The 18,038-nt window shown below is 45.6% G+C and overlaps 1 protein-coding gene across 4 annotated transcripts in view; it reads right to left on the bottom strand.

Moving 5' to 3' along the window:
* LOC110508266 (disintegrin and metalloproteinase domain-containing protein 22) overlaps window positions 1–18,038 on the bottom strand; it is a 100,718-nt gene that overhangs the window by 6,046 nt on the left and 76,634 nt on the right. For 3 of the 4 annotated variants that reach the window (XR_005040322.1, XR_005040321.1, XM_036967182.1), the window contains exons 7-29: window positions 17,816–17,885; window positions 17,425–17,501; window positions 16,570–16,644; window positions 16,362–16,433; window positions 14,923–15,089; window positions 14,153–14,237; window positions 13,939–14,029; window positions 13,525–13,576; window positions 10,267–10,366; window positions 9,992–10,063; window positions 9,785–9,877; window positions 8,668–8,799; window positions 8,511–8,574; window positions 8,277–8,382; window positions 7,992–8,111; window positions 5,512–5,680; window positions 5,262–5,373; window positions 3,786–3,876; window positions 3,622–3,675; window positions 3,241–3,441; window positions 2,337–2,437; window positions 2,186–2,252; window positions 10–133 (exon numbers count right to left, since the gene is read on the bottom strand). Coding sequence is in view for 2 of the 4 variants with exons in the window: in XM_036967182.1 (XP_036823077.1) it covers window positions 10–133; window positions 2,186–2,252; window positions 2,337–2,437; window positions 3,241–3,441; window positions 3,622–3,675; window positions 3,786–3,876; window positions 5,262–5,373; window positions 5,512–5,680; window positions 7,992–8,111; window positions 8,277–8,382; window positions 8,511–8,574; window positions 8,668–8,799; window positions 9,785–9,877; window positions 9,992–10,063; window positions 10,267–10,366; window positions 13,525–13,576; window positions 13,939–14,029; window positions 14,153–14,237; window positions 14,923–15,089; window positions 16,362–16,433; window positions 16,570–16,644; window positions 17,425–17,501; window positions 17,816–17,885 (2,295 nt within the window). In the remaining 2 variants the exon portion in view is untranslated. The remainder of the gene's footprint in view (window positions 1–9; window positions 134–2,185; window positions 2,253–2,336; window positions 2,438–3,240; window positions 3,442–3,621; window positions 3,676–3,785; window positions 3,877–5,261; window positions 5,374–5,511; window positions 5,681–7,991; window positions 8,112–8,276; window positions 8,383–8,510; window positions 8,575–8,667; window positions 8,800–9,784; window positions 9,878–9,991; window positions 10,064–10,266; window positions 10,367–13,524; window positions 13,577–13,938; window positions 14,030–14,152; window positions 14,238–14,922; window positions 15,090–16,361; window positions 16,434–16,569; window positions 16,645–17,424; window positions 17,502–17,815; window positions 17,886–18,038) is intronic. The other variant, XM_036967187.1, reaches the window with a different exon arrangement.

Raw genomic sequence — 18,038 nt, 5'->3', positions numbered from 1 at the left:
GTAGTTTACCCTGGCACTCTGCCTGTTGGCCTTCCTCTGGTCGTCGGGGAGGGGGGGCATGGGGTAAGGGTACCTCCGGCTGGATGCAATGGACCCCGTGGAGGAGGTGGGCGACTTCGCCGGGGAGAGCGTCCTGAAAGAGACAGGAAATTACCTCACTTTAAACGGTGACATCATCATTCATTCTGCCCGGAAAAGGCAGAAGTTGCCCCTAAACACCGAGGCAGACATTTGTTCATGACCCTAATGGTTAAGGTTCAGATTGGGGGTATGATAATTTGACCCTAGAGCTGTGGTTAGGGGAAGCATCTGCCTGTGCCAGAGTAGACGAGCCTGAACAGCCCTGGTCTGGGAACAGTCACCTCTACCTCTCATCTGCCTATGACATCATCAACCGCTGCACCATCATCAGCAATGCAACAGGGCCAGCTGTGCTGTGGCTGGAGTGGGAGTGGGCAGGTCAGTCAGTCACCCACTGAGTACAGTTAATTTGACTAGACCTGTGCCTGTGTTGGGGTGTATCTGGGCTGGTCCAGGACCAGAAGGTGTAGTGGAGATGGGTAAATGTGAACCGACCAGGCCGGTGAGCACAGAGACACTCAGTAGGGGACTCAGACATGTGTGTAGCACAATGATGACATCAGAGCAAACACAACACTGAACATGCAGAGATAAAGAGAGAGAAGATGGCAAGAGCAACGGAGGGAAATAAGGAAATAGACCAGTAATAGAGATTATTTCTAATGACTTCCGTTTTGGTGTCATTACAAATAAAGCAAGACAATTATGTTACTCAATACTCAACAAAATGTAAAACTGTTGTAAAAGTTCAGCAGCTATTGATACATCCAACCATCGTACGCTAAAAGCAATGAATCATGGGAGTCCAAAGACACAAGAGGACCAAGAGCTGTCAACCAAAGCTCTGACATCATCACCAGAACTACCAATCAATCTGCTCTTTATCTGTGATAAAGGGAACTGACCCCCATTTGGGAACCACTGGTATAACCCTTCCCTACCTCCCCTGGCCAGATTGAACCCAAATACACGGACCAAGCCAAAGGGGAGTTAAAAGAGGGGGGTGGGGGTTGTTGAGGAATAGGAGATGATCTGAGGTAATACCTAAGGTAGGGTCCTTCACTGTTTTTATTCACATCTTCTACCCACTTAGTTACATCATAATGCTCTGTTTGGAAGCGAGGGGTTAAATACCTGCAGGAGTGGGGATTGATAGACACACAGAGAAGGGAAGAGGAAAGGAGAAGAGGAAACAGGAGGAAAAAGAGGATGAGAGGGAGGAGGATGGAGATGAGGAAGAGGGAGAAAGAGGACGAGGGAGGAAGAGGAGATATTTTAAGAGAGCAGAGCAGACCAAAGACATTCTGAACACACACCACCAAGATGCAAGTGAGAGGAAGACAAGATGGGACTGTGAAGAACTTGACTAGATGAATGTGTGTTTTAGTAAGATGGTAATTTGCATTTTGGCCAGATGTCACAAATCAGTCCAAGCAGTTAAATTCTCCTCATTCACTCCCATGCATTCAAACAAGAACAGTTGCTCTGCAAATGACCTCAGGTGCCAAGACCAGGAAACAAACAAACAAACAACCAACAACAGGCTGGGAGATCAACAAGGCTGAAAGGTCAACAAGGCTGAAAGGTCAACAAGGCGTTAATTGTGTTCATTCACGGGGAGCATGTGCAGTTAGGGTTGTTTTTGAGTGGCCATGCTAGAAAGGACAGAAGTATGGTTTCACAGATGTCATCTTTATAAGCAATAGCCCTGACCTTAACATTTAACCTTTACATTTACCCTCACCCGTAACACTAACCCTTAGATAAAAACAAATAGCATTTGTCTGTTCAAGCATGGCCATAGTGACTGCCATTAAGTCCCACATGCACTCTACAATGCCATTTTTCTTTATAGAACAGTGCAGTACAACATTCTAGAACCATGGCGTCTCTGAGGTAACAAAATCTGGTAGTAGTCAATGTAACTCATTAATTCCCTTTCTTATAAAGTTCTTGTGAAATACCCCACAACTTGTATAAGTCTGTTTCACCATACAGAACCTCTTGGCTTGCTGCTATTTGAGCTGATATCTATAGTGACTGGATGGGTGTAAATACAATCCCTGTGCCATGTGGAAGCCCATCCAGGAACATGGTGACTTACTCTGTAGAGTTGGAGCGAGGACGGAACTTCTTCCCTTTCGACTTCTTGCGATTTCCACTCAGATTTCCTACAGAGGAAGGACACAGTAACACATGGTTAGCACAGGGACATATAACTCTCTCTCTCTGTGTGTGTGTGTGTGTGTGTATACCTTGCCATGAGTTGCTCCTGGGTCGTCCGTTCTCACAAATGTCAGAGATGTGTTTGGCATCAGGGATTCGCTCGCTCCACGAGTGGGACAGACCGTTAGACCTTCACACACAGAGTTAGATTTCCTTGTGAAACAGTGATAACCATTATCATCACGATCATCATTACTGACAACCTGATCCCCAGACTTTTTATTTTTTTATTTAGCCTTTATTTAACTAGGCAAGTCAGTTCAGAACAAATTCTTATTTATAATGACGGCCTACACCGACCAAACACGGACGACGCTGGGCCAGTTGTGCGCCACCGTATGGGACTCCCAATCACGGTCGGTTGTGATACAGCCTGGAATCAAACCAGGGTGTCTGTAGTGACGCCTCAAGCACTGAGATGCAGTGCCTTAAACCGCTGCATCACTTGGGAGCCCAGATTTACAACATCTGTTTAGTGGGTTTGATTTCTGGGACCACCCATACGTAAAATGTATGCACACACGACTGCATATTAATATATTATTAGAATATTATTTTCCTTTGTCTACGGTAGAGACAGAGAGCTCAGGGTAGGAGGAGGAGAGGAAGGAGACTGATGGTACATTCCATGAGAACAGACTACCACACCATGACGACTGTGAACGATAGCATGATGACAGAGAGTGATACCATGACATGATGAGAAGAATGTGCAGAAAGAGGCATATTGCAACCAACACAACCAACTACACATATTGCGAACAAGACACGATACCCTCGACACACACAAAATAAGAAACCCCCTCAACACAGAGAGACACACAGACACACACGCACACAGACACACACACACACACACACACACACACACACACACACACACACATATACACACACACACACGTTTACGATGGCAGTGAGATGGTGTCACACCTGAATGCAAACAGAGAGATGTTTTGTGAGATGGAGGCGATGGAGGGGGGGAAAGAGAGCGTGTACATCTGCAGGTTAGACAGACAGCCAGACCTCTTCTTGGAGCTACAGCCTGAGTTGGTGCTGACCCCAGGGGCCAGGTCACTGTAGAACGAGTCTGCATCCCCGGGTTTCTTCACATAGTCACCCGGAGGCATTTGCCTGAGAAACGCCAACAAACATTAGACATCTGAACACTGTCATGACATAGATTTCACAAACACATCAACAAATTGACCAACACATAAATAGATCAACAACTAATGACCGTTATAGAAAATGTGGAATTGTCGCGCTGCTAAATGACAAAAATGTAAATGGGAACGAATAAGAAAGACAAACCTGCAGAATCTTCTGTGAACCTCTGACTCAACGTAGCACCGCTGTCTGTAGCTCCTGTTAGTGAAGAAGGACAGTCACGTCAGACACACTGACCAATGACAGGATCCCAAGCCAGTTCCTAGTCAGCTATCCCAGGTCTAGAGCTGAGGTCCAGCTGTACTCACTTGTATCCCCAGGCGGTGATGGCCAGGATGAGAGCCAGGAACAGAATGGAGCCAGCGATGGCCCCGATGATGATGTTAGTACTGGTGATACCTGAGAGAGGAGGGGGGGGAGAGAGAGCACTTTATAAACAAACCATATTATAGTTGTTTCCAGATGAATCTGTAGGAGAAACACACTTTGAAGTGATCAACTTCAATAGTACACTAAAACACAGCACACTCAGAGGGAAGAGATCTGAAAGGAAAGACGGGGGAGGAAACAGATTAAACATTGATGTGTATGTTTTTGAGGGGAAACGTAGAAGGATTCAAAAACATGACTGACTACAGGCTGGGGAGACTGGGATGGGGTGAGAGGAGGAGAAAGAGGAGGAAGTGACATCACAGAAGGGGCAAACACAATGAAGAGGAACTCAGATCTGACCTCAGCGTCACTCCATCAATGACATGAGCCTGTCGACAAAGAATGTGTGTGAAAATAAACAACAAACAAAAAGAAAGATGTGCCTGGTTGTTGTTTTTTTAACAGATACTAATGCAAACGTAAAGGCCAAAAATAATGATTATATGCAGAATAACTAAACAATGAATGAACCAATGATTTATGATGAAAATAAAGGCTTAAATACGTATGTCGAACCAAAACCTCTCACAGAGTCTTTGTGTAAATAGGGGGATAGGGAAGGAGTTAGAGTGAGAGAGTTAGAGAGTTAGAGAGAGAGAGAGAGAGTTAGAGTGAGAGAGTTAGAGAGAGAGAGTGAGCGAGTTAGAGAGAGAGAGAGTTAGAGAGAGAGAGAGAGTAGGAGAGTTAGAGAGGGAGAGTTAGAGAGAGAGAGTTAGAGAGAGAGAGTAGGAGAGTTAGAGAGAGAGAGTTAGAGAGAGTTAGAGAGAGAGAGAGAGTAGGAGAGTTAGAGAGAGAGTTAGAGAGAGAGAGTGAGCGAGTTAGAGAGAGAGTTAGAGAGAGAGAGAGAGTAGGAGAGTTAGAGAGAGAGAGTAGGAGAGTTAGAGAGAGAGAGTTAGAGAGAGAGAGTAGGAGAGTTAGAGAGAGAGAGTTAGAGAGAGAGAGTAGGAGAGTTACAGAGAGAGAGTTAGAGAGAGAGAGTTAGAGAGAGAGAGAGAGAGTGGGAGAGTTAGAGAGTGAGAGAGAGAGTTAGAAAGAGTTAGTGAGAGAGTTAGACAGTGAGAGAGAGTTAGAAAGAGAGAGGGAGAGAGAGTGTGAGGGAAAGAGTGAGAGAGAGTCAGAGAGACAGAGAGACAGAGAGAGAGAGAGAGATATTTATAAGCAGGGCTTATATAAATAGGGGGAGAGGGAAAGAGTTAGAGAGAGATAGGGAGAGAGAGTGTGAGGGAAAGAGCGAGACAGAGACAGAGACAGAGACAGAGAGGCAGAGAGATATTTATAAGCAGGGCTTATATAAATAGGGGGAGAGGGAAAGAGTTAGAGAGAGATAGGGAGACGTGTGGAGTTATTTGTACCTGATACAGAGGCGGTGGGTCCAACCACCAGGTAACTGAGAGGAGACGTGGAGTTACAATCGTCTCCAGTCCAACCCAAGTGACACACACACTTCAGCTCGTTACTACAAATCTGCAACACACACATACACAAGCATGCAGGCACACGCATCAAAAAATATGGATTAGGAGCTGAAAGGTTGGAGAGAGAGAGAGAAAGTGGGTGTGCATGCATGTGTGTGTTTGTGCATTTGTGTGTGTGTATCCGTACCCCGTGTCCAGAACAGATGGTCTTCTCGGTGGTTCCAGGGCAGGTGCTGAAGTTGAACTCCTGAAGGGGCAGACACTTGTGGTTGAAGCAGACCCTCTCTGTCCCACAGGCTGTCCCATCCTCCACATAGCCCAGGTCACTGTCCCCGTCTATCATCACATGACCCCCACTGACATACAGCACACAACACAGCACAGTTACAGAGGATCCATTCATGTAGAAGTTACACAGGGACATAAATCAAATATAGAATTGAATTCACAAAGAGAGAGCTAGAGACGTTATTCTGAATATGCTCTGGAGGCCTGCATTATCAGAGAGAGAGAGCTAGAGGCATTATTCTGTATGTGCTCTGGAGGCCTGCATCGTCAGAGAGAGAGAGCTAGAGGCATTATTCTGTATGTGCTCTGGAGGCCTGCATTGTCAGAGAGAGAGAGCTAGAGGCATTATTCTGTATGTGCTCTGGAGGCCTGCATTATCAGAGAGAGACAGCTAGAGGCATTATTCTGTATGTGCTCTGGAGGCCTGCATTATCAGAGAGAGAGAGCTAGAGGCATTATTCTGTATGTGCTCTGGAGGCCTGCATCGTCAGAGAGAGAGCTAGAGGCATTATTCTGTATGTGCTCTGGAGGCCTGCATCGTCAGAGAGAGAGCTAGAGGCATTATTCTGTATGTGCTCTGGAGGCCTGCATCATCCACAATGGACCATATATCAAATACTGTTTCTTCTTTCTAATCTTTCATTATTTTACCAGAAACAATTGAATCCCTTAACTATGTTTCTTTAAATTTGTGGCATTTCTTATGTCCTATTATTAAATAAGCTAAGACTTTATCGTGTTATCGTTGCTAGGTTTTTAATGCATGGACTGCTTGTTCTTGGCTATATATATTTAGTGGGGCAAAAAAGTATTTAGCCAGCCACCAATTGTGCAAGTTCTCCCACTTAAAAAGATGAGAGAGAGGCCTGTAATTTTCATCATAGGTACACTTCAACTATGACAGACAAAATGAGAAAACATTTTTTTGTAGGATTTTTAATTAATTTATTTGCAAATTATGGTGGAAAATAAGTATTTGGTCACCTACAAACAAGCAAGATTTCTGGCTCTCACAAACCTGTCCTCTGTCCTCCACTCGTTCGTTACCTGTATTAATGGCACCTGTTTGAACTTGTTATCAGTATAAAAGACACCTGTCCACAACCTCAAACAGTCACACTCCAAACTCCACTATGGCCAAGACCAAAGAGCTGTCAAAGGACACCAGAAACAAAATTGTAGACCTACACCAGGCTGGGAAGACTGAATCTGCAATAGGTAAGCAGCTTGGTTTGAAGAAATCAACTGTGGGAGCAATTATTAGGAAATGGAAGACATACAAAACCACTGATAAAATTATCACAAGAACGGGGAGCAAAAATCCCAGAACCACACGGGGGGACCTAGTGAATGACCTGCAGAGAGCTGGGACCAAAGTAACAAAGCCTACCATCAGCAAGGGTATTGAAGATGAAACGTGGCTGGGTCTTTCAGCATGACAATGATCCCAAACACACCGCCCGGGCAACAAAGGAGTGGCTTCGTAAGAAGCATTTCAAGGTCCTGGAGTGGCCTAGCCAGTCTCCAGATCTCAACCCCATAGAAAATCTTTGGAGGGAGTTGAAAGTCTGTGTTGCCCAGCAACAGCCCCAAAACATCACTGCTCTAGAGGAGATCTGCATGAAGGAATGGGCCAAAATACCAGCAACAGTGTGTGAAAACCTTGTGAAGACTTTTGACCTCTGTCATTGCCAACAAAGGGTATATAACAAAGTATTGAGATAAACTTTTGTTATTGACCAAATACTTATTTTCCACCATAATATGCAAATAAATTCATTAAAAATCCTACAATGTGATTTTCTGGATTTTTTTCCTCATTTTGTCTGTCATAGTTGAAGTGTACCTATGATGAAAATTACAGGCCTCTCTCTCATCTTTTTAAGTGGGAGAACTTGCACAATTGGTGGCTGACTAAATACTTTTTTGCCCCACTGTATGTGTCTTTGAACTATTAAATAAATAAATAAATCATCAGTTGAGACAAATTGCATCCCCAGAGAGTCTGACTAAAGGTGCCTATGTGGGTTGGTGGTGTTGTGTGTTCATGATAATTACAGTACAATTATAGATAAATGGGTCCACATAATAGGAATTTTGTTCCGCTAAATAGTAATTGTGTTTAGTGACGTAAATATAAGGAGGTCGCTTTATCAATCAGCGTGTGTAAATATCTATGAATGGACTGTAATTCCTTAGCAACCCAAGGAGAACCATAACGCGCTGAATGAATCAGAGTCTGATGACCTCTGACCGAGTCACACTGGGCTGAGTGGGGTGTGTGTGTGTGTGTGTGTGTGTGTGTGTGTGTGTGTGTGTGTGTGTGTGTGTGTGTGTGTGTGTGTGTGTGTGTGTGTGTGTGTGTGTGTGTGTGTGTACCTGCAGTCCAGCGAGGCACTGTGCTGTGCAACAGAGAAGGACGTCAGTCCCCCCTGCAACTCTCCTAGTCGGGGGGCCGGCGATATGTTGGAACATAGCAGGTACCCACAATGCACGTCTCTGAAACACACAGGAAGTAGTGATGAACCTTCTCTCTAAGTTCAGGTTCCATTAGTTACCTAAACTTTGCTGGACACATGTTATGTTCAAGGATAAAAGTACAGTGTGATGGCATGTCATTGTATTCCATCACAACAGAACTGTGACACAAACAAGTGTCCTTACTGCTTGTTGCATTGGACCCATGTGTCTTTGTCCTTCCCACAGTTCCCCTTCTCTGTCCCCTCGATATTCAACTTCTCATAACAGAACTTATCAGCAGCGGTCGCCTCTGAAAAATCAAACAATGAACAGGGATGATGTCACAACCTACATAAATAACCCTGCATTGAGTGTCATTGAGGTCGACATAAAAACGTTTTCATCAGTGATTGAATCAAAAACAGTTTTGTTACTCACTCTCTCCCCACAGGTACTTGCACTGTCTGTCTTTGGTCTTGCACCTCCCATTGAAGCAACGCCCCTGGACACAGAGGAATGGTACACGTCAAACACAAACACACACCTGTACACACCAACTAACTGGTCCACTCTGATTATTCTTGATATCTCTTACCTGTTCCTTTTCACATGAGTAGCCGTCCATCTTGTGCACGTTCGGGGGACACTGGCTGGAGTTACCAGTGCAGTTCTCTGGAATATCACAGTCATTCACTGCCTCCCTACACACCACGCCCATAAACTCCATCTGCCCACACACAACACAGGTCAAAGCATGTCAGCAGGTGTATGACATTTACTCCTGAAGTACTGACCTGATGCACAGACTACAACCACTGTAATTATTATTTGACCCTGCTGGTCATCTATGAACGTTTAAACATCTTGAAGAACAATCTGGTCTTAATGGCCATGCACTCTTATAATCTCCACCTGTCACCCCCTCAGAGCCTGGTTCCTCTCCACCTGGCACAGCCAGACGAGGACTGGCACTCCCTCAGAGCCTGGTTCCTCTCCACCTGGCACAGCCAGAAGAGGACTGGCACTCCCTCAGAGCCTGGTTCCTCTCCACCTGGCACAGCCAGAAGAGGACTGGCACTCCCTCAGAGCCTGGTTCCTTTCCACCTGGCACAGCCAGAAGAAGACTGGCACTCCCTCAGAGCCTGGTTCCTCTCCACCTGGCACAGCCAGAAGAGGACTGGCACTCCCTCAGAGCCTGGTTCCTCTCCACCCGGCACAGCCAGAAGAGGACTGGCACCCCCTCAGAGCCTGGTTCCTCTCCACCTGGCACAGCCAGAAGAGGACTGGCACTCCCTCAGAGCCTGGTTCCTCTCCACCCGGCACAGCCAGAAGAGGACTGGCACCCCTCAGAGCCTGGTTCCTCTCCACCCGGCACAGCCAGAAGAGGACTGGCACTCCCTCAGAGCCTGGTTCCTCTCCACCTGGCACAGCCAGAAGAGGACTGGCACCCCCTCAGAACCTTGTTCCTCTCCACCTGGCACAGCCAGAAGAGGACTGGCACCCCCTCAGAGCCTGGTTCCTCTCTAGGTTCCTGCCTTTCTAGGGAGTTTTTCCAAGCCACCGTTCTTCTACACCTGCATTGCTTGCTGTTTGGGGTTTTAGGCTGGGTTTCTGTATAACACTTCATGACATTTGCTGATGTAAAAAGGGCTTTATAAATACATTTGATTGATTGAATATGCATATATGCGTGTTGTGAAAATGTCCTGTACCTGACAGTTGTTACAGCAGAGTCCGTCGCTACACTTTGAGCCTTGTGTGAGTGTACACTTCTGACAGCACTTCTCTCCCTCCCTCTCGCACTCCTAGTGAAGGAACACAAACACATATAAACAAACGCATATGAATCAAGGTTCCCTGTAGATTCTCCAGGACCAGAGGTGTCTAGGGCCAATGTCTGTCCACTCTCAGCTACTCACCGCTGGGCTACCACAGTCACACTCCTCCCCTGGCTCCACCAAACCATTCCCACACTCTGGAGGGTCAACCAGCTGGAGTCACAGAGAGTGAGGGGGGAGAGTGAAAGAGAGGAGAGAGGAGAGAGGTTAGGTTTATCTAAGTGCTTTGGGTGAAATTTAAGAAAAGCGCTTTATAAGCTTTGAAGTTATTTTCTTCATTATCCCCCTCCAGGGGTGTGTGTGTGTGTGTGTGTGTGTGTGTGTGTGTGTGTGTGTGTGTGTGTGTGTGTGTGTACCTTTATGGGTTTGTTGAAGAGACAGGCTCCACCACCACTGTTGAGGAAGGTGTGGTACTCCTCCACATTGCAGTTGGAGAACCTCTTGGGCAGGTAGAAGCTGTTCAACACAACCACAGAGTCACGCAGTTACAGTGGAAACAACTGCAGCACATCAACAACAACACACATCCCTCTGAGACACACTGTGCCACTCTTGTGTTGCTTTAGCGTTGTCCTTACGAAGAGAAGGCCAGTAGTGTGGTATATACTTACAAATGACCCTATATGAACAGGAAAGAAGCATTCACCACAAGACGTGTTGAACAAGACTGACTAACATTTCTGAATGATTCTAATAGTTGGTTCCATTTCAGTTCAATCCAATCCCTTACAGCCCACCATCTAGAGAATAACGCACACACACACACACACACACACACACACACACACACAGACACACACACCTTTTATCTGTTGATGACCACAGTCAGAGTCCGGGTCAGAGAATAGGGAGAGTAGCGGTATGGCATTGGCATACAAGATTAATATTGACTGATGGTGTGTAGAGGAAATAAGATTTGTCACATTATTGTTGTTGTTATTGTCCTTGTTGTTGCTTCTGGTTGTGAATCATAACCTACGCACAATCTGTGATGAGTGGTGGCAGAAATCAGGTCCCATTGATAGCTTAAGGACAAAGGTGTCTTTTGTTGCAGAAATTGATTGACTTGAAATTAATACATTTCTGCAGACCACTTTTGCCCTGAAGTAATCAATAGCACCTGGTTTTACAGTAAGCAATTGACACTCAATCAGGGGTCTTTCTGTTGTTAGTCGGCCCCTTGCTGCTCTGCATTCCTGCAATCAGGGCTTAGCCTCAGATGCTATTGTCCTGTCTCGCCATAGCACTGTTGCTAAATGATACAGCAAATATGTATCCGCTTTGAGTAGTAATGCTAGTGAGTGGCTAATGGGAGCTAGTGCTGTAAACACAATGCAGCAAATCCTGGGCCCAACAGGAGCTTTCCCGGAGAAAGGAAATGGTGGAAGTCAAAGGGCTGAGTTGAGTTTGGGTTATTGTAGCACTTACAATAGTAGTGAGAGTCATACTGATTAGGAATCAAACAAAGGCTCACAATAACAGAGAGAGAGAGAGAGAGACCTCCAATGAATCACTGGCAATATAGACATACATCAACCCTCGCTTAATTCTTTCTGTTTCTCTCGGTCTCTTCTTCTCTCTCGCTAAACACTCTAAATGAAGAGAGGATAGTGTATGATGACTGATAAAGAACATTTCCCATTTGTGGGCGGTGACCCCAACATAGCCTCAACATAGTAAAACCCTCAGTAATGAAGAACCTGACACAGAGGAACCCAGTGTGATACAAACACAAGTCTCTCATTCATCCAGTGCATTATGGCACCCCCAGGCTGGCTAACAACCCAATTGTGCACGCACGCACGCACACACACACACACACGCACACACACACACACACACACACATTATTTAAGGAACCCAGATAGAACCCCAACCCTTTTGATGGAGAGAACCACCACACAGTAGACTGTCAGTATTAGTTAACAGGAACAGACATGCAGGCGCTGAGAAGAGAAAATAAAAGGTGACTGATACTTGCTCATTGAATACGAGTGTCTGAAATACCATTGACCTCTGCTTAGAGAGAGGGAGTCTGGGTAAGAGCCATGTGCTGGGGAAAGGACAAATAATAACTTCTGACCTTTGACATGCTGACCCCACGGAGAGGTTGCTAAAGTCAGATAACAATATCAAAGATAGAATCCTAAAAGGGGTCCGTGCTGTTGAGTACAGTATTAATGGAGATAAATCATATTGGTCTCGTACGGGAATGACATTGCAGACTGTATCAATCGGTTAGATGGACAAGACATGATGGGTAGGGCTCATTGTCAAAGCTTTAAGGGGGAAAAGGGATCCCCCCTATGAGTATAACAGTAGAACAATCCATTGCTCCAAAAGTGCTCAGCGAGTGACATCAGCCCAAAACTGAAAAAATATATGAAAATAAATCTGAAAAATATATGTACATAATGAAGATAAATAAATACAGCTGAGCTCAGACCACAGAGCTGTATTTCTTTACACTGCATCATCATCATCATCATCATCCTCTGAAGAAGACGAAGCTACGGCGGGACGTCGAGCCACAGAGGCCGTAATGCTATTGGATGGAATGGGAAAGGTTGAGATGACTGACAACCCTTCCAGGCAGCCGATTGGTTCAAACTGCACGAGCAGCGTTCCAGCCAAGCTTCTGCTCACCTGCTGTCCCATTTGGGATTGAGGGGAAACGCAAGAGGTATTAAAGAAGAGGGGTAAAGACACACATCCTCCATACTAACACACACAGCGCTCACACACAGTTGCATCCATATAGATACACTCACACACACAAGCTGCAAAGCAGCAAGCGTGTCCACACAGAAACACACAATGAACGGTAAACATTTGGCTGACAAGGACAGTACAAGAGCTCCACAGTTAACCAAGAGAGGTATAACATATTATTCAGAATATAGAATGTGATTGGTGAAACTCTACGTAGCAGTTCAGGACATGACCAATCACTCACAGATAGTATTACTAATATGAATCCCTGGCCAAACAGTCCAGTGCCTGAAGTTACTGATGTCTGGAGTAAACAACAGCCTCTACTGCCATCTAGTGGAATATTTCATGAACAGTCTAAAGTATTTTCTAATGCTCCAGACATTGTTAACCCAGTCAACACTAACAAGATAATCACTGTGAATGTATTATTTGTCCTAATTCAGATGATCTTCCCTGTCTCAATGTCCAACTAAGTCAGACTGACTATTTTTCTGGGTAGTCACTTTCTGGCCAGTCTAAGATGAACAAAGGTGGCATTATCATCAGAAGTGATGAACACGTATATGAGATATTAGTTCTTAGTCGGAGTTAAGGTTAGGTTCAGAGTTAGGGTTATGTTTAAGGTTGAGGGTTAGGTTTAAGGCTGAGAGTTAGGGGTAAGGTTATGGTGAGTTAGGGTTAGTGGTTAAAAGTGCAGTACTTCCATCCTTTCTAACATGGTCAGATAGTGACAACCCTCTTCTCTAAGAGACTAACACACTATGACATCACAGCGACACAGAGATGCACAGAGGGAATACACGTTTGGAATGTCGGCATTGCCGCGGGAGATGGGGTCTGTTGCCATGGCAGTGTGCGACGGGTTGTTTGGGAAACAAAGTACTTTAGAGGAAACTTACCCAACATCATCCATGATGCAGCCAGACCAACGGTCATCACACTTGCACTCGCCTGTGGAACACACAACATACACACGTCTCTGTGTGGCCAGTGTGTGTGTGGCCAGTGTGTGTGTGGCCTGTGTGTGTGTGTGTGTGGCCAGTGTGTGTGTGGCCAGTGTGTGTGTGGCCAGTGTGTGTGTGGCCAGTGTGTGTGTGGCCTGTGTGTGTGTGTGTGTGTGTGTGTGTGTGTGTGTGTGTGTGTGTGTGTGTGTGTGTGTGTGTGTGTGTGTGTGTGTGTGTGTGTGTGTGTGTGTGTGGCCAGTGTGTGTGTGGCCAGTGTGTGTGTAGCCAGTGTGTGTGTGGCCTGTGTGTGTGTGTGTGTGTGTGTGTGTGTGTGTGTGTGTGTGTGTGTGTGTGTGTGTGTGTGTATACCGTTGAGGATCCTCTTCTTGTCAGAAAATATGCCAATGTTTTGTCCCAGAGACTGGGCCAGGGTTATGGCCATCTCATCTGTCTTGCCATACTGACAGAGGAAGGGAGGAGAAAATAAATAAAGAGAGAAAACAGAGAGAGAGAATAAGTTCTTAAATTTGTGCCTAAAAGAGATGGTGATCGTGGTCCATTTTCATCCTGAAGCGGGGCTTACCTCATTGACTCCTCCTCCTTTAGTTAGAGAACAGACTCCTCCCATATAGGAAGCTCCTCCCCAGCTGCTATGGAACCGGTTCCCTCTGGTAAAAAGAGAGGAAGTAATTCAATCTCTAAACTGGGGTTCCCAGACTTTTTTGTCCCGTCAAATAAGGATGTCACCAACAGCCAATGTTAACTTTTTCATTTGGGGCTATGACAGTCTACTACAAATCAGTCTGACAGGAAGCATGGTTTGAAGTGACTAAAATGCATCTCCCCCCCCCCCCCCACACACACACTCAGAGACAGACAGAACCCATACCACCCCCTCTCCTCCACCCCAAACAGAGACAGACAGAACCCATTCCACCCCCTCTCCCCCACCCCAAACAGAGACAGACAGAACCCATACCACCCCCTCTCCCCCACCCCAAACAGAGACAGACAGAACCCATACATCCCCTCTCCCCCACCCCACAGAGACAGACAGACAAACCCCATACCACCCCCTCTCCCCCACCCCACAGAGACAGACAGACAGACCCCATACCACCCCCTCTCCCCCAGCCCAAACAGAGACAGACAGACAGACAGACAGACCCCATACCACCCCCTCTCCCCCACCCCACAGAGACAGACAGACAGAACCCATACCACCCCCTCTCCCCCAGCCCAAACAGAGACAGACAGAACCCATACCATCCCCTCTCCCCCAGCCCAAACAGAGACAGACAGAATCCATACCACCCCCTCTCCCCCAGCCCAAACAGAGACAGACAGGCTTACGAGAAAAGATGCACAGAGTCACACTTCTCCTTGATGAAGTCTCGTCTGTACTTCATGAACTCCCTCAAGGTCATCATGGGGTCGTCGTCGATGTTGAACCGGTTGTCAGCCGCCCACGTCTCCATGGCAACCAGCACGATGCGGGTGTTGAGCTGCTCCTTGAAGATCTGGGAAGGGAGGGTGACATCAGAACACCAAACATCAGACCAACAGAACAGCTACAGGAAATACAGTGCTGCCTGTCTCTTGAGAGTTGACTGACATCAAAACATTTCTTACAAAACTACTTAAATGACCTAAATGACTTTGAAAGCTGACAGATCTAATGATGACATCCATTCCAACAGACTTATGTCTGGGGGGATAACAACAAATAATGGTAGTGTTTGTGATTCTAATCTGAGCAGCTTATGAGAACACTGCTCAGTGGCCAGAAAGAATCAACAGAGGCTAATAGTCTCTTCAAAGGACACAATGGGGACGAGTGGTACAGTGAGAGAACATGTTTGCCTGAATAGGATGAAAATCTATTAAACAACCTGTTTGACTGCCCAGATAAACAGTGGAGACGGTGAGGGGAGGGAGGGAGGAAAGGACACCTGTAAAGACTGATTGATTTAACTGAATACCAGCAGTAGTCTCATATGGACAGAGATGGAGAGGGGAGGGAGGTAGGAAAGGACACCTGTAAAGACTGATTGATTTAGCTGAATACCAGCAGTAGTCTCATATGGACAGAGATGGAGAGGGGAGGGAGGTAGGAAAGGACACCTGTAAAGACTGATTGATTTAGCTGAATACCAGCAGTAGTCTCATATGGACAGAGATGGAGAGGGGAGAAAGGAGAGGATTGATGGAGGAGAGGAAGGGAGGGGACGATTGTTGTTTGTTTTTAGGCTCAGGTGCGCAGAGAGGAGCGAGGGATGGACTGATGCACAGAGGAGAGGGAGGGTACAGGAAGGGTCACTGTTGTCTATATTTAGGCCTGTCTGTTTGTCTGTTTGTGGTTGCACAGTAAGTCAAAACATTCCATTAAATCAACAATGCACAGTGGACAGGGACGCTTTCAGTTCTATTCTTAAAACAAAACATCTATCAAACACACACCATTCCCTATATAGCATCCTTTTTATGTCATCACTAAATATCAAGGGCACGCAAACAGATATGACCCTTTTCCACCAGCCTATCAGCTTTCAAATGTGACCTGTCCTCTGCAACGGGCCTATCAGATTTCAGCAGCACAGCAGACAGACGAGGCTGAGGAGACCAGTTATTGTTGCAGACGATGACACTGACGATTCCGCCCTTGATTGGTTGAGATTCTAAAGACCAGATGAGTCTACTGTCTCTAGGCTCATGTAGTTCATGGAGGCCAGATAGCCACTGCTAGCTGACAAACTATCCAATATAAAAAATATTATGTTTAGGTAACTTACCATATCAGCCATATTGACCACAGACTTAGCGTAGTTATTCGTCTGACCAACAGAGAGACGATGCTTTTTATACTGGAGAGAGAGAGAGAGAGAGAGAGAGAGAGTCAGCCTTATACCTGAACCCTTTGCTTCTTTATTGGGGGTAACATCAGTGGAAGAAAGAGCACACACACACAATCATAAACACACACAGATGGACTGCTCTCACCATCAGATGGTCGTTGATCACCATCAGCTCGATGTACTTGGTCTCCTCGGTTACACTGCCTCCAACCCGCGGGGCCTATGAGAGCAACACAGGGCAGACGGTAAGCAACAATGGATCTAACACACAAACACACACGCATTAAAACTGTCTCTCTCTTACTGTAAAAACATTATATTTGTAGGATGACTGTTTCCACCAAAACCCATCATAGAAACAGGAAGAATGATGCTGGGATGATGGAATGTTTCAACCGCATCAGGTCTGTCTGCGCTTTCCTGTAAACCTTGTCTATATAGCTCTCAGGGGAAAAAGAGAGAAAAAAAGCAAGAGAACAGAGAGAAAGAGAGAGAGAGAGAGAGAGAGAGAGAGGGAGAGATGCAGACATATCCACACCAGTTTGTCTGTCTGCAGGCAGTGGAGGATGAGGAGCCACAGAGAACAACCTTCACTCACATGGTGAATATCTTATAACAAGAGGATGAGAGGGGTGACAAGGAAATCATCTTCATTTCTACCTCAGTGAATTAACATACAGAATGCAAAGTCAACAACGTGAAGAACACGCAGAGCACTATTTAATTATCTCCAACACACTCATACAGACACACATAAGCATGCACGATTATATAGTATACACACTCTCTCAACCACACACACAACACACACACTCTCTCAACCACACACACCACACACACTCTCTCAACCACACACACACACACCACACACACGACTGAACTCAAGATGACTCCTTTCCCAGCATTCCTTCCCCAGTTACAGTAAATTATGACTCATCCATAACTGTGACCATAGGGATAGCAGGAGGAAAACCTGGGGCATTCTACAGTTCTCACTCACCTGTCTCTTCTTCCTCCTGTGGATGATCTTTGACCCAGGAAATGGAGGGCTGGGGAAAGGAGGCTCTGGGAGGTCAACTGGGGAAAAACAAAAACAAAGGAGGGTTAGCGTATTATTGTTTGTTAGCGTATAGGGTTATAACATTCACTATAACGTTCTCCACATCTAACAGTAACCAAGCTATGCAGTTCTATATTATGTTTACTCCGGCTTATGTGTTTCTATAGGCCTACGGCTCTGATACTGGATATTGGTTCAGCTGCAACTCATGGTAAGCAATCAGATTGTGTGGCCAGAACTAATAGTTTTGCAATATTTATTTTATTTGTCAGTTTTCCAATAGTTCGTTAATTTAATCCACCCCTCATAACTCTTACAGCAGATACCTTACCAATAGGAAGGAAGTATGCTGCTGCCTCTTGTCCTGCTGATTTATAGATCATGTGGATCTGGACATCACCCTGCAAGACATTAGAAAGAAAGGTGGAGGGTCATTATTCATTATTTTCTCTCTTTTTTTGTATATATATTTTTTTTAATCATCCAACCATGTATATTCATATAAATTTAATAAAGTGCGCTGTCTGTCATCATCAACCACACAGACCAAGGCC

Source organism: Oncorhynchus mykiss, chromosome 3 (genome assembly GCF_013265735.2).
Source record: "Oncorhynchus mykiss isolate Arlee chromosome 3, USDA_OmykA_1.1, whole genome shotgun sequence".
Taxonomy (NCBI): Eukaryota; Metazoa; Chordata; class Actinopteri; order Salmoniformes; family Salmonidae; genus Oncorhynchus; species Oncorhynchus mykiss.
This window is presented reverse-complemented; position numbering and strand designations above follow the sequence as displayed.